Consider the following 27849-nt stretch of genomic DNA (forward strand, 5'->3'; position numbering starts at 1 on the left):
AATCAAAATAAAAAAAATTTTTTTACAAAATAAATTTTTTAAAAAGTGTGGTATAGACATAAACATAGACATATCGTTAAATAGAATAGAACTGAGAGTACAAAAATAAATGCATCCATCTATGGTCAATTACTTTTTTTTTTTAATAAAAGTAACAAGACCATTCAATGGAAAAAGCATTCTCTTCAAAAATGGTGCTAAGGTAACTCAATAGTCACATCCAAAAAATGAAGTTAGACCCTTACTTCACACCATTTACAATAAGTAACTCAAAATAGACCAAAGACATGTAAGTAAGAGCTAAAAATATAAAACCCTTCAAAGAACACACAGAGATAAAGCTTAATAGTCTTGGATTTGGCAACAGATTCTTAGATATAACACTGAAAGCACAAAGAACAAAAAAATAATAGGTTTAAGGGTGCAAACTTGAAACAAGTAGTAAATAAACCATGGAGATCTATTGCAAAGTATAATGCATATGGACAATACTGTAGTCTAATCATCAAACTTGCTAAGAGACTAGACCTTAATTATTCTAACCACTAAAAAAGGATAATTATATGATGTGATGGAGGTGTGATGTTATAATGGCAATCATAATGCAATAGATAAATGTATCAGTTAACATGTACACTATCTTGCAAGATGAGTAAAAAATCTGAGAAGCCAGGTACTAAGGAGAAGAAATGTGAAGCCAAGAAGGCTGATGCTGGTGGCAAGATTAAGAAGCCTCGCTGCAGTCAAAACCATGTCCTAGTCAGAGGAACTGGTAGCTATACCTGATGAGCTATGTATCCCAAAAAAGGCCATGTACAAGAGGAAGTATTCAGCCGCTAAATCCAGAGTTGAAAAAAAGGTTCTTGCTACTGTCACAAAATCAGCTGGTGGTGACAAGAATGTGGTACTTGAGTGGTTAAACTTCACACGTGCTTAGGTATTATCCTAGTGAAGATGTGCCTTAAAAGCTGTTGAGACATGGCAAAAAACCTTTCAGTCAGCATATGAAAACTGTGAGCTAGTATCACACCTGAGACCATTCTGATCACCCTTACTGGGCACCGCAGGGGTATGAGGGTAGTGTTCCTGAAGCAGCTGAGCAGTGGTTTGCTACTTGTAAACCACTTCTCTGGCCTTCAGAGTTCCTCTGCATAGAACACACCAAAAATCTGCCATTGCGGGCAGCCCGGGTGGCTCAGCGGTTTAGCACCATCTTCAGCCCAGGGCCTGATCCTGAAGACCTTGGGATCGAGTCCCACGTCAGGCTCCTTGCATGGAACCTGCCCCTCTCTCTCTGTCTCTGTGTGTCTCTCATGAACAAATAAATAAAATCTTAAAAAAAAAAAAAAAAATCTGCCATTGCCACCTTCACCAAAATTGCTATCAGCAGTGTGAATATCCCAAAACATCTCACTGATGCTTACTTCAAGAAGTCAGCAGTTGCATAAACCCAGACACCAGGAAAGTGAGATCTTTGACACAGAGGAGAAATATGAGATTAAAGAGCAGCACAAGGTTGATCAGAAAGCTGTGGACTCGAAAATTCTGCCAAAAATCAAAGCGGTTCCTCAGCTTCAGGGCTACCTCTGCTCTGTGTTTTCTCTCATAAATGGAGTTTATCCTCACAAATTGGTATTCTAAATTTCTTACAAAGAACCTAATTAATTAAATAACTGATCCATTAAAATGTTTATGCACCAAAGGACACTATCAAGAAGGTAAAAAGGCAACCCACAGAATGGGAGAAAATATTTATAAATTACATATCTAATAATGGTCCAGTATCCAGACTATATAAAGAACTCTTACAACAACAAAAAAGAGAAAAAACAAACAAAAACAATTAAAAAATAGACCAGAGATTTCTCCATGGAAGATATACATGTGGCCAATAAACATATTAAAAGATCCTCAACATCATGAGTCATTAGGGAAATACAAACCAAACCACAATGAGATACTACTTCATGCCCACAAGGGTGACTATATTTAAAAAGAGAGAGAGAGAGAGAGAGAAGAAGAAAAAGGAAAGAAAACAAAAAGAACAAGTGTTGGTGAGAATGTGGAGAAACTGGAACCCAAAGCATTGAGGGTTACTATGTTAAATGGAACAGCTACTATAGAAGATTGTTCTCAAAAAGTTAAACAGTTCTGCTCCAGGACATACCCAAGAACTGAATACAGGTGTTCATATAAAAGTTTATAATGAATGTTCACAGCAGCACTATTCACAATAGCCAAAGGGAGGAAACAACCCAAATGTCCATCAACTGATGAAAGGATGAACAAAATGTGGCAAATCTATACAACAAAATATTCAGCCACAAAAAGGAATAAAATAAAGTACTGATAGTACAATACTGTTGAACCTTGAAAACCTCATGCTATGTGAAAGAAGTCAGACAAAAGGCTACATATTGTATAATTTCATTTATATGAATATCCAGAATAGGCAAATACATAGAAAACAGATCAGATATTACCAGGGCCTGGTGGGAGGGGGAAATAGGGAATGACTGCTTAATGGGTATAGGGTCTCCTTTTGGGGTAATGAAAATGTTCTAGAACTAAATAGTGGTGATGGCTGCAAAACACTGGGTGTGCTAAAAGCCACTGAATTATATACATTAAAATGGTTAGAGGGGATCCCTGGGTGGCGCAGCGGTTTGGCGCCTGCCTTTGGCCCAGGGTGCGATCCTGGAGACCCTGGATCGAATCCCACGTCGGGCTCCCGGTGCATGGAGCCTGCTTCTCCCTCTGCCTATGTCTCTCTCTCTCTCTCTCTCTCTCTCTCTCTCTGTGACTATCATAAATAAATTAAAAAAATAAAATAAAATAAATGGTTAGAATAGTGAATTTTTTTTAAGTTTTTTTTTTTTTTTTTTTTTTTTACTTGAGAGAAAGAGAGCATGAGCGGGAGGGGCAGAAGGAGAAGGAGAGAGAATCTAAAACAGACTCTGTGCTGAAGAACAGAGCCTGACGTGGGGCTTGATCTCAGTACCTCAGGATCATGACCTGAGCTGAAACGGAGAATTGGCCGCTTAACCAACTCCACCATTCAGGTGACCCACAGAATAGTGAATTTCTTTATGTGAAATTGTTCTCAATAAAAAATAAAGTTCTATTCTTCTTCTACATAGTATCTAAAAACATTTTTATGTCTTGAGCTTTTTCTCTCAGGAGAGTGAGCAACAGTGGTTACCAAAAGGAGTTTTAGAGTTTACAAAACACTTTGCCATAGAATCTTACATAATCTTCACAACTCATGAGGTAGATACCACCCCAACCTAGAGATAAGAAAAACAGGCTCAGAGAGTCATATAGCTACAAAGTGAGACAGCTGACTAATCAAGTCAGATTGGGCTGGCTCCATCGTATTATACTGTTTACAAGGCAAACAGCTCCAACTTCTGATAAGCTTGAAAAAGGGTAGGAGAGGTTACTGTGTCTGTGCATCTTGGGCAGCTTTTCTTCTTCCAAAGTTAGTATTTAAATTAAAGCAGTAAAAATATTCATTGTACACAAATTAATAAAAGTTTTTAAAAAACCAATCTAGATCATTACTGTATAACAGCAGCATAAAGCGGATATTATAGATTTTCTTTTTCAATTTTTGCAAGATAAGGGTTTAAGTTTCTCAGTACAAGATATTTTATAATGTTAGCATGTCTGCTCACCAGCGAAGTTCAACATAATGTTTACAGGGTATGGCAGTAAAGTAATGAGATAATTGTGCGTGTTCCTTATATAACTGACTGCATTAAGTTAGTCACATTTCCTATTAAGGATTAACAAATGAATGACATTATCATTGGGTTTTCTAACATTCTGATAACTCCTATATGTTCCTGAGAAGCAGAGGAGTTAGGGTTACCCAGCTCTCTATCAATCAAAGCAGTCTCTTTAATTATTTTCCATACTGGGCTTTTCCTTAAGATATTATTTGAAGAAAGGATTCCACAGTTTCTTTAAAAATACTTATTGAAAACCACTGTAGTACATACATGTAGCCTTACTTCCTTTAGAGGTTTTTATGAATCTTTACAGATTACTCAACATTATGTATTAAGATTATCTCTAAATACCAGCATAGAAATACCAAGGGGGCTCTCACTCTACACTTGGTTTATGAGTGGTCTTATTTTTCCAGGCTCTATTCAACATTCTTGGTTATCCCCATTCTATTTTTCCAGGCTCTATTCAACATTCTTGGTTATCCCCATTCTATGCACTATATTAACACACTGACAAACAAGTGACTTATCTCAGATAACAGGGCAAAGCATGACCAGGGTCCAGACGTGAAGCCCCACCTCAGGTGGCTTAGCCTGCTGTATGGTCTCCAGTTCAAAAAGTATTGGTGTAGGGCAGCCCCGGTGGTGCAGCGGTTTAGTACCGCCTACAGCCCAGGGCATGATCCTGGAGACCCTGGATTGAGTCCCAGGTCAGGCTCTCTGCATGGAGCCTGCTTCTCCCTCTGCCTGTGTCTTTGCCTCTCATTCTCTCTCTGTGTCTCTATGAATAAATAAATAAAATTAAAAAAAAAAAAAAAGTCTTGGTGTAATGTGGTCCATCAGTGCACTGTGACCTGAAGGTACAGATGTCTCTATTTGTGGTGCATAGCAACACTTGAGCTGGCTATAAGCCAGTTATGTTCAGAACTTGTATCTGCTCAAGGGCAAAGATTATCCTGTCTTTCTCCTATGCTCCAGGTTATCTCTCAGTTCCCTTGATGGAAAACCCTTTCCAGGAGCAATATATGCACAATAGAAATTATGAAATATGTAACAGAAGACCTGGGTTCAAATTCTGGCTCTATTAGTATTTCCTTCACGACTCCAACTCCCTGGGCCTGTTTGTTCCTGGTATTTACCTCACTGGTAATCAGGAGGATTAAATGAAATAATGCAGCAGTTCACATCATGTGGGCTACAGACCCCTGGGCATGTCTGACCATATTACCAGAGGTTTGAAAAAGCATATACTAGAGAAAAAGAACCACTTAGGGATCAAGATTAAAAACTCTGGAGTACAACTGTCTGGGTTCAAATAATAGTTTTATCACTGGAGCAAATTAGTTTTCCTGTCTCAGTTCCTCATTTATAATTGGAGAAAACATTACCTTACTGAATTATTACAAGGATTAGCTAAGTCCACACTTGTGAGGTACTTAGAACAGTGACTGGCAGAGTGAGAATTTAATAAATGTTAGCTACTGTTACTATTATATATATGCTTGTATATTCTATACAAAGTATTATCACATAGAAGTTTGCCAAGTTTATGTTAAAGGGTTGTTATTTTTGTAAAGGTTAAAAACTTCTAAGAAAATAGTCACAAAAAAAATCCAGTATACTACACCTGTCATGTCCTAATCCAGAATGCTTGAATCTATGATTTTAATCTTCTCAAATCAATAACACTTGTTTTTTGGCCTAACATATGTTCTTTTCTGGAAAATGGTCCATGTACACTGGAGAAAACTATGTATTCTGCTATTATTGGGGGTAGTATATGTCCTGGGTGTCTGTTAGTTCTAACTGGCTTATAATGTTGCTCAAGTCCTTTACTAACTATTGATATCCTATCTGGTTGTTCTATCCATTAGTGAAAGTCAAGTACTGAACTCTGCAACCATTATTAAAGAACTGTCTATTCCTCTTCAATTCTGTCAATTTTTGTTTCACATAGAACATCTCCTTCATGGATCGGTCCCAAAATGTTTAAAAGGGAAGATCTACTTTTCTGGCCATGAAAGTAGTCTCAGGTTCTATCTGTATTTTCACCAAATGAATTATGTGTCTCTTAAACACATGCCCACCATACACTATTCACTATTCATACATAATGTTTATCACTGTCTGTTCCCTGCCTATAGGCAGCCTGGGTTAGGCCGGACCCTAGAATACTTAGGAAGGGTCTCTTTTGATAACTGTCAGAAAAAGAAGTGAGAAGCAGTGGCTTACATTGTAGGAGCGGGGGTGCCTCTGTTTCCACTGCACCAGGAGTAGCTGGGCCACCACCAAAGTAGCGATGAGGATGAGGACCATTTCAGCGTGCATGGCTTCGTGGCCGCGGTGCTTGGCATGCATGCGTGCGTGTTCAACCCTGAAAGCCAAACAGATGAGGTGAGGCAGGTCAGGAAAGAAGTGCTGATAAAAGGGCAGTGCTTTCCAGAGATATCCTACCAGTCCATAACTCAGAACATATTCTTATGCTTTGCAGCTGCAGGGTACTGTACAAATTAGGGGTGAGGAAAACACTCATCTGGGAGAACAGGCATTTGGGGACATAACAGGGACTCTGTGGGCCCCAGTCAGGAGCTCAGCTATTAAAGATGGGTTGTTTGCTGCCCATCCTCAAGAGCAAAAACAGCTGACACTTGTCCTATAGGAAACAGGACCCAGGAGAAGCCTGCTGTCATTGCCCATTTCAGCCCTATTTCAACCTGTCACTAGAAGAAGAAAGTAACCCAGAGAGAAGGGGATAACCATAAAGTCTCATACTCTTAGTCAATAATATTTATGACACCAATAAAGAAGTACTAGCAGACGTGTACTAATCAAAGGTTAAAATCTTGCTTTGTTTGTCCTATCCTGTCAGGACCAGGGATCCTGAAGACTAAAGCCTGAAAAATCTAGACTGCTTTAACCTTATACTAATCCAACAGTGTCTTTGCCATCAGCATCCACAGGTAAATAGTCTCCTCAAGGGCTTAAGGAAGAGTACAGCTGGAAACTCTTATTTAACCTAAGGTTGGCATTCTCTGGTCCAGAGGACTGGCAACAAATGATTTCCTTGGCCAATATCTGCCTCTAAGAATAGAGTCAGAGTTAGCTAACAGAGAGAAACAAGGAAGAAGTTAGAAAACTAAATATAAATATAGCCTGTAGTCAGGATCTTTTATGGAAATTCTCTATACACGGGGGTATTAGGGAGAGAAGGAAAGGACAACATAAATGCTATCTTCGTAGAATACCCAATAGCAATGACAGACTATGCAAGAAGAGCCCAGTGGGATGAATTACAGATTAATGATAAAGCAAATATAGCAAAAAGCTAATTGTAGAATCTAGGTAGTGGACATAAAGGTGTTTATAATTTTTTCAATTTTTCTGAGATTTTTTTACAATAAAATATTAGGGAGGAAACATGGTGGCGGGGATTGGCAGCCAAATATCAGCAGGCAGCCACAGCACCTAAGGATTCATTTTATATAAACTCATCCAGGGTGGGAGAATATTATAAAAAGACAATATGTAGGAGTCAGAAACTTAGGTTCAGACATCCATGTGACCTTGGCCAAGAAAATTCACATCTCTACACCACAATTTCCTCATCTGTCACAAGTAGTCCATATCTTGGCTCCCTCCCTCAGAGGGTTGTTGTAAGGATAAACTAAACTAAAAGGGCAAAGGACACTTTAAAAGCCTAATGACTGTGGGGAGTTATAAAGATAACAGATACATTTCTTATTCTTAGCATGTGACTGAATGGATGTATACAATAAAAAAAAAAAAAAATCAAAGAAATATGGAGAAAAGACCAGAGAACAACTCCTAGTTCAGGTTCCCACCCAATGCAAACATCTTTACAATCTTTATTTTTTTGTTTTTTTGTTTTTACAATCTTTGTTTGAATACTTCCACTGGCTAAGAACATATGCCTCTTTTTTTTTTTTAAGATTTTATTTATTTATTCATGAGAGACACAGAGAGAGGCAGAGACACAGACAGAGGGAGAAGCAGGCTCCATGCAGGGAGCCCAACGTGGGACTCGATCTCAGGACTCTGGGATCATGCCCTGAGCTGAAGGCAGGCGCTTTAACCACTGAGCTGCCCAGACATCCCAGAACATACACCTCTTAAAGTAATTAGAGAACCATGTGTCTGGCACAATGTAGGTACTCAAGTGTGCTTATGAAGGAATAAAATTCCAGCACTTTAAGGGTAGGAGCTCACTACGTCTCAGTATACTACAATTATTAATGATGTCTCTAATGACAAAACAAAACCTATCTTTCTATAGCTTTAATCTCCTGGACCTAACCTTATGCTCTGGAACGACAAAGGACATATTCACTCTTCTTTCCCACTGTTGCTCTTTCAAAGATTTATCATGATCTTATTTTTAAAAAACAAAACCAAAAATAATCCTCTTCCTACCATCACTCTTCTGTGCCCTTTTAAGCTAACAGTTCTAGATCTTTTAAATGCCATTCGTATAACATAATATGAAAACCATTAATCCTGGTTGCCTTCTTCTAGATGTTATCTAGGTGAAGATCTTCTTAATATGCAGCATTTACAACAAAATCAGTATGGACTCAGTGAAGCAGAGGACAGTGGCACCGTATCTCCCTAAGCAGATAGCATATTTCTATGAACATCTTCCAAATTTTGGAAAGTTTTGATAGCTGAAGTACACAACTGGTGCATATTAAACTTAAAGTTTTCTAAAATCTTGCTGGGTTTGTCATATAAGTTGGTATCTTTGCCATTCTCTATTTTTATAATCTAATAGAAGGGGGTTTTTGGACTACTAATAAAGTTTACGTGGCTGATTTCAACTCATTGGTCAGCTACTCTGTGAAGCTTGTGGAGCTGAAGCACTCTGAAAGCTCTACAATAAGTAATCAGGATAATAAGGTATCTGTTGACTCACTCTAGTTACAAAGCAAGTTAGTAGTAGAGTTGAGATCAGAAGATGCTATTCCCATTTTCCAGCCAGAGTTCTCTGCTCTGTTTCATGCATAATGATGATGTTAATAATGATGATAGTCATATGCAAAGCAAGTAACACTTACTGGGAGCTTACCACATGTCAGGTATTGTTCCAAGAATTTCACGTATATTAATCCTCACAACTCTATAAGGTGTAGGTACTACTGTAACCTTCATTGTGCAAACTGGGGAAACTAAGGTAGTAAGCAATCAAGTAACTTGCCCAAGATAGCATAAATAGGAAATGGCAGAACTAGTAGTATTCAAATTCAGATAAATAGTTTGGTGCAATTACCTACTTACTCCCCAGAACTGAAGGAGCCACCCAGGAGTGACCCAAGTACTGGAAAAGATCCCAAATGACCTCTCCTACTGGTCAAGAGTCACTGCCTCCCCACAGACAAGGAAGCAAAAGGGTAGATATACAACTCTTTTAGAAGGATTAATTTACAGCTCCCAGCCTGAGGTGCCCACACTGTCATACTTACCTCCATTGCTCCTCTGGGGAGAGGTCTGACATATCAACCTGTAGAAAAAAAAACACCAAAAAAATCGATCAATGTCTTAGAACTGTGCCTGCCCAACAGAAGGTGCTCATATATTCATCATTATCTTCAAGGAATTATGAGAATCTTCAAAAAAAAAAAAAGAGAATCTTCAACTGTCACAATCTTTATTGAAGCCTTCCCCGATACTCTACTTCCTACCGATCTCTCTGTTCTCTAACCACTTAGTCTCAAGTCTATGACTGACAGTATATTGCATATCTGTGCTAAGCAATAAGGACAGGAGAGTAAACCTAACTCCTAAGATGTTCACAGCCTAGTTGGGAAATCACACATACATACATAAAATGTCTTTGTTATATACTGAGGACTAGCTATGGAAAAATAAAGAAGTGGCTTCTGATCCAATTTGCAGTGTTATAGACTGGCAAAGACTTCCTGGAGGAGATGTGAAATATTATCCAGATGAAGAAATGAGAGAAATGTGTTCCATGCAAAGGGACTAACATTAAAGGAATAAAGTTGTACCACATACGAATAAGTGAGTATGGCTAGAGCAAAAAGTATGAATTAGGATTAGTGGGAGATGAAGCTAGATAAAATATTCTATCATATGTCTTTGACTCTAAATGGCCCCCTGGCAACAGGCAGAACATTAGGCTAGGGAAAACTAAGTTTTAGTCCCTGCTCTGCTACTAGCAGTATGATCTTCCAATTTCAAAGTTCTGGTTCTGTTAGTCTTGTCCTTTAGAGCAGGGCTGCTCAATCTTGGCACTAGGGATATTTGGGGCTGGATAATTTTTTGCTGGGATGAGGAGCTCTCTGTACATTGTAGGATATTTTAGCAGCATCCCTGGCCTCTACCCACTAGATGCCAAAAGCATCTATCTCCACAGAAGCAACAAAGTCTACAGACATTGTAAAATCTCCCCTGTGGGATGAAAATTGCCTCCAATTGAAAACTACTCTGTACTAAACTGCTCTATACTAAACTCTTTGAGTTCAGGACTCAAGTCTTCTACTTCCTTATAGCCATACAAAAGCATAACCAAGTGTCAGTACATAAGTCAAAAACATCACATTGACCTGAGCTGAAAATGTTTCTTGATGTAGAGAAAAGAGACAAGGCCTCAGTCAAACGAATCAACTAACAAATATTCCTTTAGTACTTATGATGTTCAAGGCCCAATTTCCCAATGTTCCTATGATAAGTTCAGAAAAGTACTTTACACAGAATGTTTGAAGTAAAATGGGCAGAACTCTCCTACTGAGTCAAATCAGCACATATTTACCAAGCACCCTTTATGTGTGTATACTGTGTACTCCCATCACTATTTAAGGAGGACTTTTTGATTTTTATATGTCCCAGCCAAGTTAATTAAAAGGGGGGGAGGGGCACCTGGGTGGCTCAGTGGTTGAACATCTGCCTTTGGCTCAGGTCATGATCCCAGAGTCCTGGGAATGAGTCCCACAACAGTCTCCTTGTAGGGAGCCTGCTTCTCCTTCTGCCTATATGTGTCTCTCATGGAAAAAAAAAAAAAAAAAAAAGGGAGGGGGGGTATCTCAAGCCTTCACCCAGCCAATCAGGATAATGAAGTCAACCACCTCCTCCCTTTTCCTACTTTACACAATGCCTCATAGAATGTATTCATGTGTCCAAACTCAGGCCTTCATCTTCCTAGAATGACAGAAGTCCCAGAATATCTCAGGACAAGTGGATATAAGAAATGAAAACGCTGGAACACCTGGGTGGCTCAGCAGTGGAGTGTCTGCCTTCTGCTCAGGGCGTGATACTGGTCCCCGGATTGAGTCCCACATCAGGCTGCAGTCCCATATCAGGCTCCCTGCGAGGAGCCTGCTTCTCCCTCTGCCTATGTCTCTACCTCTCTCTTTGTGTCTCTCATGAATAAATAAAATCTTAAAAAAAAAAAAAAAAAGGAATGAAAATGCCCATCTGGGCAGTATCTAAGCAGACAATTAAGGACCACATTTCTTTCTTTCTTTTAAAGATTTATTTATTTGAGAGAGAGCGTGCATGCTTGCACAGGTAGGGCAAGGGGGAGGGAGGAAGGGAGGGAGGGATAAGCATACTCCCTGCTGAGCAGAGAGCACAATGTGGGGCCTGATTCCAGGACCCAGAGATCATGACTTGAGCCAAAACCAAGAGTTAGACACCTAACTGACTGAGCCACCCAGGTGCCCCAATGTAACTGCTTCTTAAGGCCAGGACCAGGATTAAAGATTAAGGTGGAGATAAGCAAGGGACCTAAGGCTCAAAATTTAAGGTGGCACTCATTGTCAGGTACTGATTCTCCATATACATGACCTTGAAAGTGCCTTGTTTGCTTCACCCTAGTCCTGGCCTGCTTCTGTCTATCTTACTCCCAACCCATAAACCTGGAAGATCCCACAGAGCCAAGGAGAATACACTGTGTTGTATCTTTCAAGGAAAATAGAACAGAGCTGAACTTAGACTAAGCACTCAGTGAGTACTACAGGAATTGAACAGAATTCTCTCCAATACAATAAGTATGATGACAAATCAGCACCCCACCTGGAGATGGAGATGCTTAAATGGGAGTGTACACAAACACTTGAAAAACACTTAACAAGCATCTGGGAAAGAAGTATTCATTTGACAGCAGGAGGCACCCAGAAAACCACATTTAAAAACTACATGTCAGAACAAAAAGAAACAACACAACTACATCTTCAAAGAAGCAAGACAAGCACCATTTTACATTTCCATCCCTCCTCTGAAGGGAAAACTAAGATCCAAAGAACTGAGCCAGCCACGGAATGCTTCTTCATGAGAGTGTGGTCAAGCGTGCTACTATCTATACATACCTTAGTCTCTCTGTCTAGAAAACAGAGAATAAGACTTCTGACTTCACTGTGGAGTTCTGACAGTAAGAAGATTCAAGGTGACCAAGTGATTTCATTGCCTTTTCTTCTTGAGAGTGGAAACACTTTATAAAGTACCAGGAAAGGCTGGGGAACCAAATGTTGATGAAACGTAGTACAGGGCTGCTTTTGGAGCCTCAGGGAAAACACCTCAGTAGGGCAAATACTAAGGCTGAAACTAGACCTGGGCTTAGAAGACTGTTTAGAACTTCATGGAGTACTACGGATGCAAGGAGTAGAGACATGATTTGGCTTTAATATTTGCCACCGAACCAAATGATTATTTAACATCCATACTGGTCTCTCAGCGCAAGTGGAAAAAAACAAGGAAAGCTGTCAACTATAGCTATAATTAACCTGTACCATCTGGAAATACATCTTTATTTGCTCCCTCATTAATGAGTTTATTCATCTGGGCCCAAGTAGTAAGTCAGTCTGATTGTGCCTTGTCCAGAGCTCAGGCAGCTAATTAGGGAGGCTCTCTGGGCACAGTTACTGATTGATGGGCCCACATTCCACTCCCAAGACCCACACATAGAATGTTTTCTTGCCAACCAATCACTCCCCTCATAGAAGCTCACAAGGCCCCTAGTAGTGCCAATCTACCTAAATCCAGATTTGAAAGAAGTTAAACCAAACATATCAGGCAGAGAATAAGAGAAAACGTCATTAAAAAAACAAAATGCTCAGGTGCAAGACTCAGGGACTCACCCTTATAATGCCACAAACAGGCCTCTTGTCCCCCACAAATATCAGACACTCTGTGGTCTCTAAGTCTTTTTTTTTTTTAAGATTGTATTTATTTATTCATGAGAGACACAGGCAGAGGGAGAAGCAGGTTCCTCAAGGGAAGCCTGATGTGAGACTCGATCCCAGAACTCCGAGATCATGACCTGAGCCAAAGTCAGACGCTCAACCACTGAACCACCCAGGCGTCCCTGTGGTCTCTACGTCTTTACACAGGTTGGTTACCTTGTCCATTAAGCCCCTCTCTTCCACCAAACCACATTATGCCTTCCTACAAAATCTAAAACCTCAAAGGCTCTTTAGACTGACCCCATTTACTGAAGAAACAAACATCCTTTACCACCTTGCTAAGCATGGGCCACAGCCCAGCATCATCAGTACCCTGAGAGCTTATTTAGAACAAGAGAATGTTACTCTATTCCAGACTTTCTAAATCAGAAGCCACACTAAATAAGACAAGCAGGTAATTCATATAAAGTTTGAGAAGCACTGCTACTGCACCCCAGCACTCACACTGACAACTTGTCCTTGTCATATACTTCTATGCACCTGATTATTTTATTAACAGCTTTACTGAGATCTAATTCACATACCATAAAATTCACCCATTCAGTGTATTACTCAGTGATTCTTAGTATATGGAGTAGTGCTGCCATCACCACTTTTCAGTTTAGAACATTTTACCACCCCAAAAAGAAACCACATACCAGTTAGCACTCCCTCTCCGTCCTTCCCTAGCCCAAGGAACCACTAATTGACTTTCTGACTTTATCTATAAATTGCCTATTCTAGATGTTTCATATAAATAGGATCATACAATAGGTGGTCTTCTGTGATTGGCTTCTTTCACTTGGCTTACTGTTTTCAATGATCATCAGGTTATAGCACATATTCCCTTTTTTGTTGCCAAACAATACTGCACTGTATGGACATACCACATTTATCTATCCACTCTTCAGTTACTGGATATTTGGGTTGTTTATATTTTCTGGCTATTACAAATAATGTTACTATGAACATTCATCTACAAGTCTTTGTGTAGACATGTTTTCACTTCTCTTGAGCATATATATCTAGGAGTAAAATCATTGGGTCATATAGTAATTCTATGCTTAACCTTTTGAGAAACTGCCAAATTGTTTTCCATAGCAGATGCACCATTTTACATTTCCATCAGCATTGTATGAAAGTTCCAATATCTCCACATCCTCAACATTTGTTATTCTCTTCTGGATAAAAGCATTCTAGTTAGTGGGAAATAGTATCACAATGTATTTCCAATTTTACATTTCTCTGAAGGATAATGATGCTGAGCACCTTTCTTTATGTTTATTGGTCATTTATATATGACCTGAGCACCTTTCTTTATGTTTATTGGTCATTTATATATGACTCCAGAGGAGTCTGGAGAAAAAGTTTATTCAGATCCTTTGTCCACTTCTAAAAAGTAGACTATTGAGATCAATTTTAAGCTCATAGCAAAACTGAATGGAAAATAGAGATTGCCCATATGTCCCCTGCACCCAAATATGCAGAGCCTCCCCCATTAACAATATCCCCCCACCAGAGTAGTACATTTGTTCCAACTGATGAACCTACACTGACACATAATTTTACCCAAAGTTCATAGTTTACCTTAAAGCTCATTACTGTTATATATTCTACTGGTTTGGGCAAATGTATAATGTATAAAGAGATGTATGCAACACTCAATTATCATACAGAATAGTTTCACAGTCCTAAAAATCCTGTCTCTTTTCATGGTTTGATTGTTCATTTCTTCTTAGTGAATAATATTCACAAAGATATTCCACCATCTGGATGTACCACAGTTTATTTATCCACTCACCTACTGAAGGACATCTTGCTTGCTTCCAATATTTGGCAACTATGAATAAAGCTGCTATAAACATCTGTGTGCAGGTCTCTGGATGGACACAGATTTTTAACTCTTACGGGGAAACACTATGGAGCACAATTACTGGATTGCATTATAATAGAATGTTTAGTTTTCTTCTCCTTCAATACTGTATTCGCTATTCTGGGTCTCTTTATATGGGCCTCTCCATATAAAGTTTAGAATCAGTTTGTCAATATCCACAAGAGAACTTGCTGGGATTCTGACAGGCATTGTCAAGTTGGCATAAATCAAGTTGGGAAGAACAGATATCTTGATAACATTGAGTCTTCCTATACCTGAACATAGAATATCACTCCATTTCTTTAGTTCTTCTTTATTTTTTAAATGCTTAATTCATTTATTTGAAAGAGAGCAAACAAGCAAGAGCAGGCAGAGAGGCAGGGAAAGGGAGAGAGAGAGAATCCCAAGCCGACTCCAGTCTGAGTACAGAGCCCAGTGTGGGGCTCAATCTTACAACCCTGAGATCATGACTTGAGCCAAAGCCAAGAGTGTCATGCTTAACTGACTGAGCCACACAGGTATCCTAGTTCTTCTTTAATATTTTGATCAGAGCTTTACAGTTTTCCTCACATAGGTCTGATAAACATTTTGCTAGAGTTGTTAGTATCTATAGAGCTAAATTGTACTGTGTTTTTAATTTCAAATTACACTTGTTCATTGCTGAAACATAGGAATGCAACCGGCTTTTTTTTTTTTATTAACCTTGCTAGATTTATATTATCCTGAAACCCTGCTATAATCAAATAGTTAGTTCCAGGAGGGTTTTTTTTTTTTTTTTTTATTCTTTTGGATTTTCTACACAGACAATTATGTCATCTGTGAATAAAGATGTTATTTCTTCCTTCCAAATCTGTATAGATTTTATTCTCTTTTCTTATTACATTAGTTAGGACTAATGATTTTGAAAAGCATGGAGAGGGGACATCATTACTTTGTTCCTAAGCTTATGGGAAAGCTTCAATCTTCTCACCATCAAGTATGATGTTAGCTGTAACTTTTTTTGTATTCTTTATCAAGTTGAGGAAGTTCCTCTCTATTCCTAGTTTTCTGAGAATTTTTATTTTAAATAGTATGGGATTTTATCAAGGGATCCCTGGGTGGCGCAGCGGTTTAGCGCCTGCCTTTGGCCCAGGGCGTGATCCTGGAGACCCGGGATCGAGTCCCACGTCGGGCTCCCGGTGTATGGAGCCTGCTTCTCCCTCTGCCTGTGTCTCTGCCTCTCTCTCTCTCTCTCTCACTGTGTGCCTATCATAAAAAAAAAAAAAAAAAAAAAGGTTTTCCTATTTCTATTCATACATTTATGTAATTTTTCTTCTTTAACCTGTTGATGTGATGGATTACATTAACTGATTTTCAAATGTTGGACCAACTTGCACACCTGGGATAAATCCCACTTGGTCATGGTGTATGATGCTTTTTATACACTGTCAGATTCAATTTGTTAATATCTTACTGATGATTTTTACATTGATGTTCATGAAAGACACTAATTTGTATTTTTCTCAACAAGTCCCTTCTTTCACTTATTAGTAATTTGTGTCCTCTTTTTTTTAGTTAGCCTGGCTGCCAATCTACTAGCTTTATCAATTTTTTTTTTTAAGATTTTATTTATGAGAGACACACAGAGAGAGGCAGAGACATAGGCAGAGGGAGAAGCAGGCTCCCGACAGGGAGCCTGATGCAGGATTCAATCCTACAACCCCAGGATCATGACCTGAGCCAAAGGTAGATGCTCAACCACTGAGCCACCCAAGTGCCCCTATCAATCTTTCAAAGGATTAGATTTTTATTTTCTCTTTTTTTTAATTCATTGATTTCTGCTCTGTTTTTCATTATTTCTTTTCTCCTGCTTACTTTGGTTTTATTTATTTATTTTTTTTATTTTTTTTTTAACTTTTATTTATTTATGATAGTCACAGAGAGAGAGAGGCGCAGAGACACAGGCAGAGGGAGAAGCAGGCTCCATGCACCGGGAGCCCGACGTGGGATTCGATCCCGGGTCTCCAGGATCGCGCCCTGGGCCAAAGGCAGGCGCCAAACCGCTGCGCCACCCAGGGATCCCTTACTTTGGTTTTAATGTGTTCTTTTTCTAGTTTCCAAAGGTGGATCCTTAAGTGATTGATTTTACTTTTTTTAATGTTTTTATTTTTTCAAGTAGTGGACTTGCTTCTTTAATTGGAGATGAACTCAGCACCCAATGGCAAGGATCCACACTCTAATGGAAGAGCCAACTACAGAATGGTTGTTCTCTTGAAGAAACCAGTAACTTGCATTTGATTTTTCCTGCTTGGCTCATTCCCAAATGTTCAGGATTTGGATCCTAAAATCTCCAGTATTTAACTAATTCTTTGTGAGTGGAAGGGGCTGGGACTGTTTATCCACACATAAACTGATCCTTGTCATAAATCACTTTTATAATGAGAAAGCAACTAGGACACATTGTCATGTGTTTCCCACGCTCCAAATCTTCTTTGGTAATGCACAAGTTATACCCACATGGGCAGGGGTAGAAATGTCTCCAAGACTTTGTCATATTGCAAGTCCTTGATCTCCACCTCATCATGAAACACAGCCACTGTCACTGGGGCTAGTAGAGGTCTGTTGCCTCAACGAGCCAAAGCTGCCCCAGGAACAGTCTAATTTGGCAGGCATGGGCCCCAACCCAAATGATTGTCCTGTCTTCTAAGCGTGGCTTTTGCTGTATCCCACAAATTTTGGTAAGCTGTGTTTTCATCTTCATTTAGCTCAAATATATTTAAATTTCTCTTGAGATTTCTTCTTTGATCCATGTGTTATTGAAAAGTATTTTGTTTGGTCTTTAAGTATTTGCGGATTTTTTGTCTTTGTTATTGATTTCTACCTGAATTCCATTATGCTCTGACAGGAGACAATGTATGATTCCTATTCTTTTAAATTTGTTAAATTGTGTTCTATGGCCCACTTGGTCATCTATCTTGGTGAATGTTCCATATAAACTTGAGAAGAATGTCTCTATTTTGCTGTTGTCAGATAAAGCAGCATACAAATGTCCATTATATCCACTTGGTTGATGGTGTTACTGAATACAGCTACGTATTTACTTTCTGCCTCCTGAATCTGTTTGCTTCTGACACAGGAATGTTAAACTCTCCAACTAGAATATTTGTGATTTTTCTATTTCTCCTTTCAATTCTATCAGTTTTTGCCTTACATATTTTGATACCTTTTGTTAGGCACATACATAGTAAGGATTGCTATGTCTTCTTGAAGGATTGACTCTTTCATCACTACATATGCCCCTCTTGATCCCTAATTAACTTTCCTTCTCTGAAATGTGCTCTGTTGGGACACCTGGATGGCTCAGTTGGTTAAGCACTTGACTCTTCATTTTGGTTTGGGTAATGATCTCAGGGTCATGAGATCCAGCCCTCCACCAGGCTGCACACTCAGTGGGGAGTCTGCTTGAGCTTTTCTCCCTCTCCCTCTGCCCCCTCCCCGACCTCACATGCTCCCTCTAAAATAAATAAATTTTGAAGTCTGCTCTTTCTGAAATACAGCTAGTCTTGCTTTCTTTTGATTAATATAGTATGGTATATCTTTCTCCATTCATTTACTTCTAATTTATATGTGTCCTTTTGCTTAAAATGGGGTTCTTATAGGCAATATATAGTGGATCTTGTTTTTTATTCACTCTGACAATCTTTAATTGGTGCATTTGGATCACTGATGTTCAAAGTAACTACTGATATAGTTGGATTAATATCTACTATATTTGTTAATATTTTGTTTGTTGTCCTTATTCTTGGCTCCTGTTTTTGTCTTCCAAGCTTTTATGATTTTTAAGTAGGCTCCATGCCCTGGGTGGAACCCAACATGGGGCTTGAACTCACAACTGAGATGAAGATCTGAGCTAAAATCAAGAGTTGGAAGCACGCAGGCATTCCCAAGATTTTGTGATTTTAATGCAGAATTTTATATAATTATATTTTCTCCCATTTCTTAGCTTATCACTTTTACTTCTGTTTTTATTTCAGTGGTTGCCCTAGGGTTTGCAGTATACATAAACAACTAATTAAGTCCATTTTCAAATAATACTATACCACTTCATGGGCAATATGAGTACCTTATAACAAAATAATCCTAGTTCCTCCCTCTCATCCTTTGTTTCATTGCTGCCATTTATTTCACTTTTTCATAAGCATATCTACATACACACACTATACATAGACACATAAATGCATACATAATCAAATACAGTGTTGGTATTATTATTTTGAAAAACTACTGTTAGATCAATTAAAAGTTTAAAAAGAACATCTACAAAAATCCTATAGCTTAAAATTATATTCTTTTTAAAATATTTTTTATAGATTTTATTATTTATTCATGAGAGACACAGAGAGTGAGAGAGACAGAGACACAGGCAGAGGGAGAAGCAGGCTCCATGCAGGGAGCCCGACATGGGATCCGATCCCGGGTCCCCAAGATCATGCCCTGGGCTGAAGGTGGCATTAAACCACTGAGCCACCGGGGCTGCCCTAAAATTATATTCGATACTAAAAAACTAAATGCTTTCCCTTTAAAATCAGAAACAATGTCAGTATGTCCACCCTCACCACTACTATTCAATATAATACTGAAGTTTTTAGCCAGCATAATAAGGCAATAAGGGGAGATAAAAGGCACACAAATTGGAGAGATTTAAAACTGCCCCTATTTGCAGATGAATGATGTTCTACATAGAAAATCCCAAGGAATCTTGCTCCAGAAGGAACTGTCTGAGGGATCGTAAGGGATTTCTAAATATGGGAAAGGGGAATAAATCACTTGTTGAAGTCAATTGTACATATATTTTTGCAGGTCTAAAGAAAGAACAAGGTCTAAAGAAAGAACAAGGCCTATATAACAGGAATCCAGTTCTTCAGGGATACCAAAAGGGAATTTTCAAGTCATTTTTGGTGCAACCTAGCTGTGGAAATTAGCATACAATTGTTTGAGCCTTGCTGAATAAAAGTTTAACCTTCCAAAAAAAAAAAAAAAAATCCCAAAGAATCTATAAAAAGAAAAAAATCTGAGAATAAGAATTCAGTAACATGGTAGAATACAATATAAACACACTCCAAATATATATTTCTATGTATTAGTAATGAACACAGAAACACTGAAATTAAAAATATAAAATTCATAATCATTCATAAAAAAAGAACAACTAAATGTTCTATTCTATATTCACATATTCCTTTTCTGGTATTTCCTTCCCTTATGTAGGTCTGAGTTTCTGACTTCTATCATTTTCCTTCTAAGTAACATTTCTTTTAAGAAAATATATGAGGGAGGGGGAGGGTGGAGAGGGGATGGGCAGAGGGAGAAGAGAGAATCTTAAGCAAGCACCACACCTAGCCCTCAGCCCAACTCGGGGCTCGATCTCACAAGCCTGAGATCATGACCTGAGCCAGAGTCAAGAGTTGGATGCTTAACCAACTGAGCCACCTGGGTGCCCCTTTTCTCAACACTTTAAACATTTCATTCTACTTCTTCTTACTTGCATTGTTTCTGAGGAAAAGTTGGATTTAATTCTTATCCTTGCTCCTCTGTAGGTACAGTGATTTTTCCTCCGGCTTCTTTCAGGATTTTCTATCTTTGATTTTCTACAGTTTGAAAAATGATATGTCTAGGTGTAGTTTTTTGGCATGGAAGATTTTTGTATCTGTACTATAAATATAAGCACATAAACATAAAGCAAACATATAAATTAGGCCTCAAAACTATCTATGATGTTTGATATATTTATACATTTACTCAATTCTCACTTAAGGTACTGTTGTTCTAAAAAAAAAAAAAGGTACTGTTGTTCTAAATGTGCAGGTCCAGGGCTAGGCATGGGGATGCACAGATGAACGAAAGTTTTTTTCTTGCTCTTGAGGAGAAAAATAAAAAATAAAATAATTAAGCTGTATTGGGTCATCTGGGTGACTCAGTGGTTGAGCATCTGCCTTTGGCTCGGGTCACAATCCCTGGGTCCTGGGGTCAAGTCCTGCATCAGGCTCCCCACAGGAAGCCTGCTTCTCCCTATGTCTCCGCCTGTCTCTCTGGGTCTCTCATGAATAAATAAACAAAATCTTAAAAAAAAAAAGATTAGACTGTTTTAAAAGTATGAATTTACTCAGCCCGGAGCACAATTGTTTCTACTTTACAGAAGGCACAGATGATATATGAAGGAGAGAAATGACTCATTCAAAATCACAGTTGCAAAGAGTGATGGCAAAAGGGTCACAGAACTTATGGGTAAAATCAAAGACAGGGCTTAGGGCCTTAAACGACCAAATCAATGGCTAGTCACAAAATCCTCCTAGAGTCACATTATGATTTTCATGGGGCCCAGGTACTTCTGCCTTTGTGGGCCCCTTACTCCATTAAAAAAAAAAAATACATACATATATATTTTTAAATACAGTGCTCAGTTGGGCAGCACATACACTAAAATTGGAATCATACAGAGAAGATCAGCATGGCCCTTCTGCAAGGATGACACACAAAAATATATTTTATGACTATATTGCTATAAAGATGTATAATCCAAGCTAGACTATATTCACATTTTTCTTCTTAAAGGAAATTAAGACATTTTTGTGGGTCCCTGGGCACTGTGTCTAATGGATAAGTCAGCTCTGGGTCCTGCTGTCTCCCCACAGCTATGAACCAAGTGTTCTCTCCCCAGATGCCAAGTCACTTTGCTCTACAGCTTCTAAGATTCTATCTCTCCTGGGCCTATTTGACCAAACAGCATGAGGTTTAAGTTCACACTAAATCTCACAGCCTAAATCCACCATAAAAGGTAGCCTCGGGTGGCTCGGTGGTTTAGCGCTGCCTTCTGCCCAGGGCGTGATCCTAGAGACCCAGGATCGAGTCCCACATCAGGCTCCCTGCGTGGAGCCTGCTTCTTCCTCGGTCTGTGTCTCTGTCTCTCTCTCTCCCTCTCTGTCGCTCATGAATAAATAAATATTAAAAAAAAAAAAAAAGGTAGCCTCACTCTATTCATATGAGCACTATAATGTCATTGGAAAAATCACTTGACAATAATGTGTATTCTGTGTTCTAGAAAGGTTTAGATACATTAATGATCACACCCAAAGTAATAAACAGACATGTCACTGACCTGCAAACACCAAAGGCATGAGAAGCATATACCTGGCATCTTGAAAGTAGCCAATTAGTATTTGTTTGTTCACTCATTCAGTCACAAGACAAGCATAAAACAAAGTCTATTCCCTTATAAAATTTACCTTCTAATAAGAAAACGGATAATAAACATGTAAACAAACATATATTTATATATGAAATAAATTCTGGTAGTGTTACGAAGGAAAATAAAACACGTAAGAAAAGAAAAGAAAAAGGCAGATTGGGCAGCCCGGGTGGCTCAGCGGTTGAGTGCCGCCTTCAGCCCAGGGTCTGATCCCGGAGACCCGGGATCGAGTCCCACGTCGGGCTCCCTGCATGGAGCCTGCTTCTCCCTCTGCCTGTGTCTCTGCCCCTCTCTCTCTCTCCCCGTGTTTCTCACGAATAAATAAAATCTTAAAAAAATAAAAAGAATAAAGAAAAGGCAGATTATTTTGTTGCTACACTGTAGACACTCATTTCCCCAAAAGATTTCCAACAACAGGAGAACATGCTGGGTGAGATAGCCAGTAGAACATACCCCATAAGGTATGTCTTGTTTCCTTGGGTTTTATCTCATTCCCACTTTTCACCCCCAAAAATGGCTTTAGGGCAAAGATTATCTTTCTCAGTGAAGAAAAGAGCAGTTGAGGTCCTAGTAATCTAGCATAGCTATTTAATTGTTATATATCAATGAACAGGGAATTTCCTCTATGCCTCAATTTCCCCATATATAAAATGAGGGGGTGGCTTAAGTAATTTTCAATGTCCTTTAAAGCTAAAATACTGTAATAATTCACACCAAATCTGTCTAACTCCAAAGCTTTGGAGTCAACTGTAATACCATGGCTTTCCAAACTGCCAGTTTCCTTAGTTACCATAGAATTAAAAACAAAATGCCTTCAATATGGTAAGGTGTGATTTAACAGGATGCTACCAAATTAAATCAATGAAACTTCACCAAGTGACTACCACAGGCATGCATCAGGAATATTAATCAGTCAGGGGATGGCCTCTTGTACTAGCTTCAAGTACCTGCTAACTACAAAGGACCCTAAACTCCTGAACCCCATCTACCAGGCAAACTGGAATTTCAGAGGTCCCAACTGATCCTTCCAAATCAGGGACTGATCAACCATGCAGCTAGAGACTTCATTCTTTCACAAAAATTAGAGATGAATAAACCCAACCTTTGTGGTGAGGTATTCACGTTGGTAGGGGGCAGGGAAGGGGAGGAAACAGGACACAACAAACTATTAAACATAAAATAGTATGACATTAAAACAAAATACTATGTAAGCCCAAAGAAAGAGATTAGCTAGTTCCTGGACCTGGTAGGAATACAGCACACCAGGCTGGCTGCCTCTTCTATCCTGTGGGGACAGATGCTCTGGTCCACTGGGTGATTAGGATAACAAGTACAAAGGTTCACAGGCTCTCCATATTTGTAGCTCTCCATTCTCCTCTCATTCACATGCTTCTTCAACTCCGTAGCCTTGCCAAGATTTCAAGGCCAATAAATCAAAGTGCAACCACCTCGCTTTTAAAAAAAGACTTCATGAATCAGCTGGGAATCACGCAGACGTTGGATCTGCTTGGCCAAACTGTAAGGAGACCTGATATAGACAGCACACTTTGAGCAGGAAAGTGAAAGTAGATGCTAGTGGTAACAACTGCTATGGCTGCTGCCTGTCCATCACACCACCTCTCCTACCATCATCAGAAAGCCAGGCCAGCTGAGTTGGCAAGGCCAACCCGTCCTCCAGGCCAGCTTATTCTCTAGGTCAGCTGAGTTGGGAAGCATTTTAATGAAAAGTTTCAAATATATATAAAAGTAGAAGGAATAATTTAATGACCTTTTCCCCACTCAACAATTATCAAATTTGGGGGCGCCTAACATTCTTTGATTCTTCAAGTCCTTTCCCATCAAATTCCTACTTTTCAGACTAGCTTCTTCCCCACCTGGCCCTCTCTTACTTTCTCCTACGTGCACTCCAGCCTCCCATGCACTCTATACCTTTTTACCAATAAGATCCAATCCAGGTGCCACCTCTTACAGAAACCCTTTCAGAGCAAAAAACGATCCTTTGTATGAACTCCTTTAGAGTTTGGACTATTCATCTGCTAATCGCATCTACCCACCTATGGAATCTTCCTTGAATTTTTCATTGCCACACCTCTTTAGTTCAGACTTTATCCCTTGCTCTCTCTTACTAGAGTACTGCAGTGACATCCCAGGTGATCTCCCTGAATCTAATCTTGCCAGAACAGATTCATATATGACAGCAGCCACAGTTCTCTTTATCAGACACAAAATTGACCTCATCACCCTCTACTTAGACTTTGTTTTTTCTTTTTTAAATAATGAATTTTTTTTAGTATTCAAATCTGCCATTCATAATACTTTTTATTTTATTTTATTTTATTTTATTTTATTTTTTCATTCATTCATGAGAGACACAGAGAGAGAGAGAGAGAGAAAGAGAGAGAGAGGCAGAGACACAGGCAGAGGGAGAAGCAGGCTCCATGCAGGGAGCCCGATGTGGGACTTGATCCCAGGACTCCAGGATCATGCTCTGGGCCGAAGGCAAGTGCTAAACCGCTGAGCCACATAGGGATCCCCCTCTACTTAGACTTTGATAACTTTCTATTGCCTTTGGGTTAAAGCCCAAACTTCTTTGTATGATACACAAGGTACTTCATAATCTGGTTCAACCAGATACTTACCTCACTACTCTCCACCAAATGGCCTACACTCCAGCCACAGAGAACCACCTATCATTCTAACATGCCCTTCCTTTTATCGCTTAGTGCTTTGTCCCGTGCCATCTTCTCTCCCTAGAATTCTTTCCTCCCCTTCATCACCTAGTTCATTTCTATCACCTCCTTTATGAGACAGACATTCTCCACTGTTACTCATTCACACATCTATTCAACAACTGTTAGATGAACAAACATATGGTAAGTTCTAGACTGGGGATACAATGATAAATAACAGCTCTCACTCTCAAGATGCTTAGGCTCTGGTAGATCTCCTCAGGTGGAGTGATTCCTCTCTCTTCTGCAGAAATTTGCAATTTACACATATCTCCAAAGTTACATTTATTAGTTTTTATACTTGTCTCTGAGTCTATTTCCATAACTAGATTCTAATCATCTTGAGGTCAAGAATCTTTTTTAAAAAGTTTTCTTGAGGCACAGCATCTATTTTAGGTGGACCACTGAATGATTGTTCACATATTTACAGAGTTGTACAATCATCTTATCTTAAATAATTTCCATCACTTTAAAAACAAACCTCATTCTCATTTGCCAACACCCCATCCATACCCTCAGACCTGATCAACTACTAGTCTACTTTATATCTCTACAGATTTGTCTTTTCTGGACCTTTTTTTTTTCTTTTTCTTTATTTTAAGATTTCATTTATTTATTCATAAGAGACACACAGAGAGAGAGGCAGAGACATAGGTAAAAGGAGAAGCAGGCTCCATGCAGGGAGCCCAATGTGGGCCTCGATCCCAGGACTCCAGGATCACACCCTGAGCTGAAGGCAGATGCTTAACTGCTGAGCCACCCAGGTGTCTCATGGACCTTTCAAATACATGAAATACAAACTGCAGTTTTTTTTGACTGGCTTCTTTCAGACACTATGTTTTTTCAAGGATCATCCATGTTCTAACATGTATCAGTAGGTCACTCTTTTTTCTTGCCAAGTAATGTTCCATTGTGTGGCTATATGTTTTATTTATTCATTTATCAGTTGATAGACATTTGCGTTGTTTCTACTTTGGGGCTATTATGAATAATATTGCTGTGAACATTTATGCATAAGCTTTTGTGTGTACACATGTTTTTATTTCTCAAGTTATCTATCTTAGGAGTGAAATTACTGGGTCATATGGTACCTCTATGTTTAACCTTTTGAGGAATCACCAAATCATTTCCCACAGCAGCTCCATCACTTTACATTTCCGCTACCAGCCTATGAGGGTTCCATTTTCTCCACCTCCTTGGCAACACTTATTTTGTTATTATAGTATCATAGTGGGTATGAAGTGGTATCTCACTGTGGTTTTGATTTGCATTTCTCTGATGGCTAATAAAGTTTAAAATCTTTTCATGCGCTTACTAGCCATTTGTATATTTTCTTGGGAAAAAAAGTCAAATTCAGATCATCTGTCCAGTCTTTACTGGATTATTTATCTTTCTCTTGCTGAGCTGTAAGAGTTCTTTATATATTCTGAATGAAAGTTCCTCATCAGATATATAATTTGCAAATATCTTCCCCCATTCAGCAATCTTACTGGATGTGAAGTGGGTCCGAGGATCATCTGAATCTTATTCACTTTTGTGTTTCAAAGAACTAGCCTGGGAGTGCCTGACTGGCTCAGTCAGTTGAAGAGTTGAGCATCTTACTCGATTTTGGCTAAGATCATGATCTCAGGGTCTGCACGAAGTCTGCTTGGGATTCTCTCTCCCTTTGCCCCCTCTCTGCTCATGCTCTTATGTGTGTTCTCTCAAATAAATACATAAAATCTTAAAAAAAAATTACAGGCCCAAAGAACTGGCCTGTAATCTGGTACACCATATGTGTTCAATAAATGTTAGATGGATGTTACTTAACATTTTACAGCTTTGACGACAAGGATAATGCCTTACTCATTCAGCATCCCCTCCATACTTCACACCTAGCACTAGAAATAAAGCACATGCTTTGGAAATAGATACTAATTCTCCTTTGAACAAACAGTGGAGATGAAGTCACATAGAATGGCCAAACAATTTTTCATATTTCCTCTCCCCTCCCCCTAAAACTTCTCCCCTGATCCCTTCTATTTGCATGGTATCGCCGATTAGTCAAGTCAAAGCAAAAGTCCCCAAAATCTGAAAGTCAAGCTTGAGTATCTCCCTTATACCTAGTATCCAATCCACAAGCAAGTTCTGTAGGCTCTACTTCAAAACATATTCTAAATTCATCCACTTTCCCCATCATCTCTGCTATCCTACCTCCAATGCTATCATCTCTCACCTGAACTACTGCAAGTCTCCTAACTGTTCTCCTTGAATGTCCTTCTACAATTCATTCTTCTCAAAGCAGCCAGAAAGGTATTTTTTAACGCAAACCAGCAGGGAAGTCTAGGTGGCTCAGTTGGTTAAGCACTGGTCTCAGGTTAGGATCTCAGGGTCTAGAGATCCAGTCCAGTCTTGGGCTCTGCTTGAGATTCTCTTCCTCTCCCTCTCTGCTCCTCCTCTGCGTTCACTCATGTAGTCTAAGATAAATAAATAAATCTTAAAAAAAAAATGCACACCAGCTCACCTCACTTTCATCTTTCAAACCATCCAAAATCTATTCATTGTACACTCAATAAAATTCAACAGGTTTAGTGGCATCTATGAGACCTTAACAGATCTGGCTCTGCCAAAATTCCCTGACCTCATTGGTACTATTTTCCTTGATTCAGACACACTGGCTTTCACTTTGGTCCCCAGATGTGTCTAACTCATTCCCACTGATTTGTACTTCTCCCTCCATGTGACACATGTCTGTTTCCAAATCTTCAAATTCCTAGGTCTTCTTCATTCAGGTGTTGGTTCAAATATCACCTTAGAGGCTTTTCATAACCTTTCCTAGTTGTTCTCCATCATATCACCCTACCTTCTTCAGAGGACTTATCATCATTTGCAGTTATTTTGTTCTGCATGCACCCATTAGAAAGTAAACTTCACAAGAGCAACGACCTTGGTTGTTTTGTTCATTGCAGAGTTACTGGGACCAAGAAAAATGCCTGTCTATTGTACGCACAGTATTTGAAGAAAGAAAGATTGAACGAGCAATACAGATTACATATTTAATAAACGCTTGATGAATATGTGAGTGGATTAAAGGAGAGGTACAGAAAGCACAAAG

The 27849-nt window shown here is 39.1% G+C and overlaps 2 protein-coding genes, 1 non-coding gene and 1 pseudogene across 4 annotated transcripts in view; 2 read left to right on the forward strand and 2 right to left on the reverse strand.

The window, feature by feature from the left end:
- Nucleotides 1-27849, reverse strand: part of RNF121 (ring finger protein 121) — an 81711-nt gene that overhangs the window by 41591 nt on the left and 12271 nt on the right. For both annotated transcript variants that reach the window (XM_038568788.1, XM_038568789.1), the window contains exons 2-3: nt 9212-9249; nt 5967-6108 (exon numbers count right to left, since the gene is read on the reverse strand). In XM_038568788.1, coding sequence (XP_038424716.1) covers nt 5967-6108; nt 9212-9249 — 180 coding nt within the window. The remainder of the gene's footprint in view (nt 1-5966; nt 6109-9211; nt 9250-27849) is intronic.
- On the forward strand, nt 649-1641 carry LOC102157196 (annotated as a pseudogene).
- On the reverse strand, nt 17122-17672 carry LOC102157268 (DPH3 homolog). The gene is given in 4 exon segments (XM_038569329.1): nt 17122-17210; nt 17259-17314; nt 17316-17399; nt 17662-17672. Coding segments are annotated over 4 exon segments (240 nt in total).
- Nucleotides 21234-21341, forward strand: LOC119865083. The gene has a single exon (XR_005375945.1). It is a non-coding gene; the product is annotated as a U6 spliceosomal RNA (small nuclear RNA).

The sequence above is a fragment of the Canis lupus genome, chromosome 21 (assembly GCF_011100685.1).
Source record: "Canis lupus familiaris isolate Mischka breed German Shepherd chromosome 21, alternate assembly UU_Cfam_GSD_1.0, whole genome shotgun sequence".
NCBI lineage: Eukaryota > Metazoa > Chordata > Mammalia > Carnivora > Canidae > Canis > Canis lupus.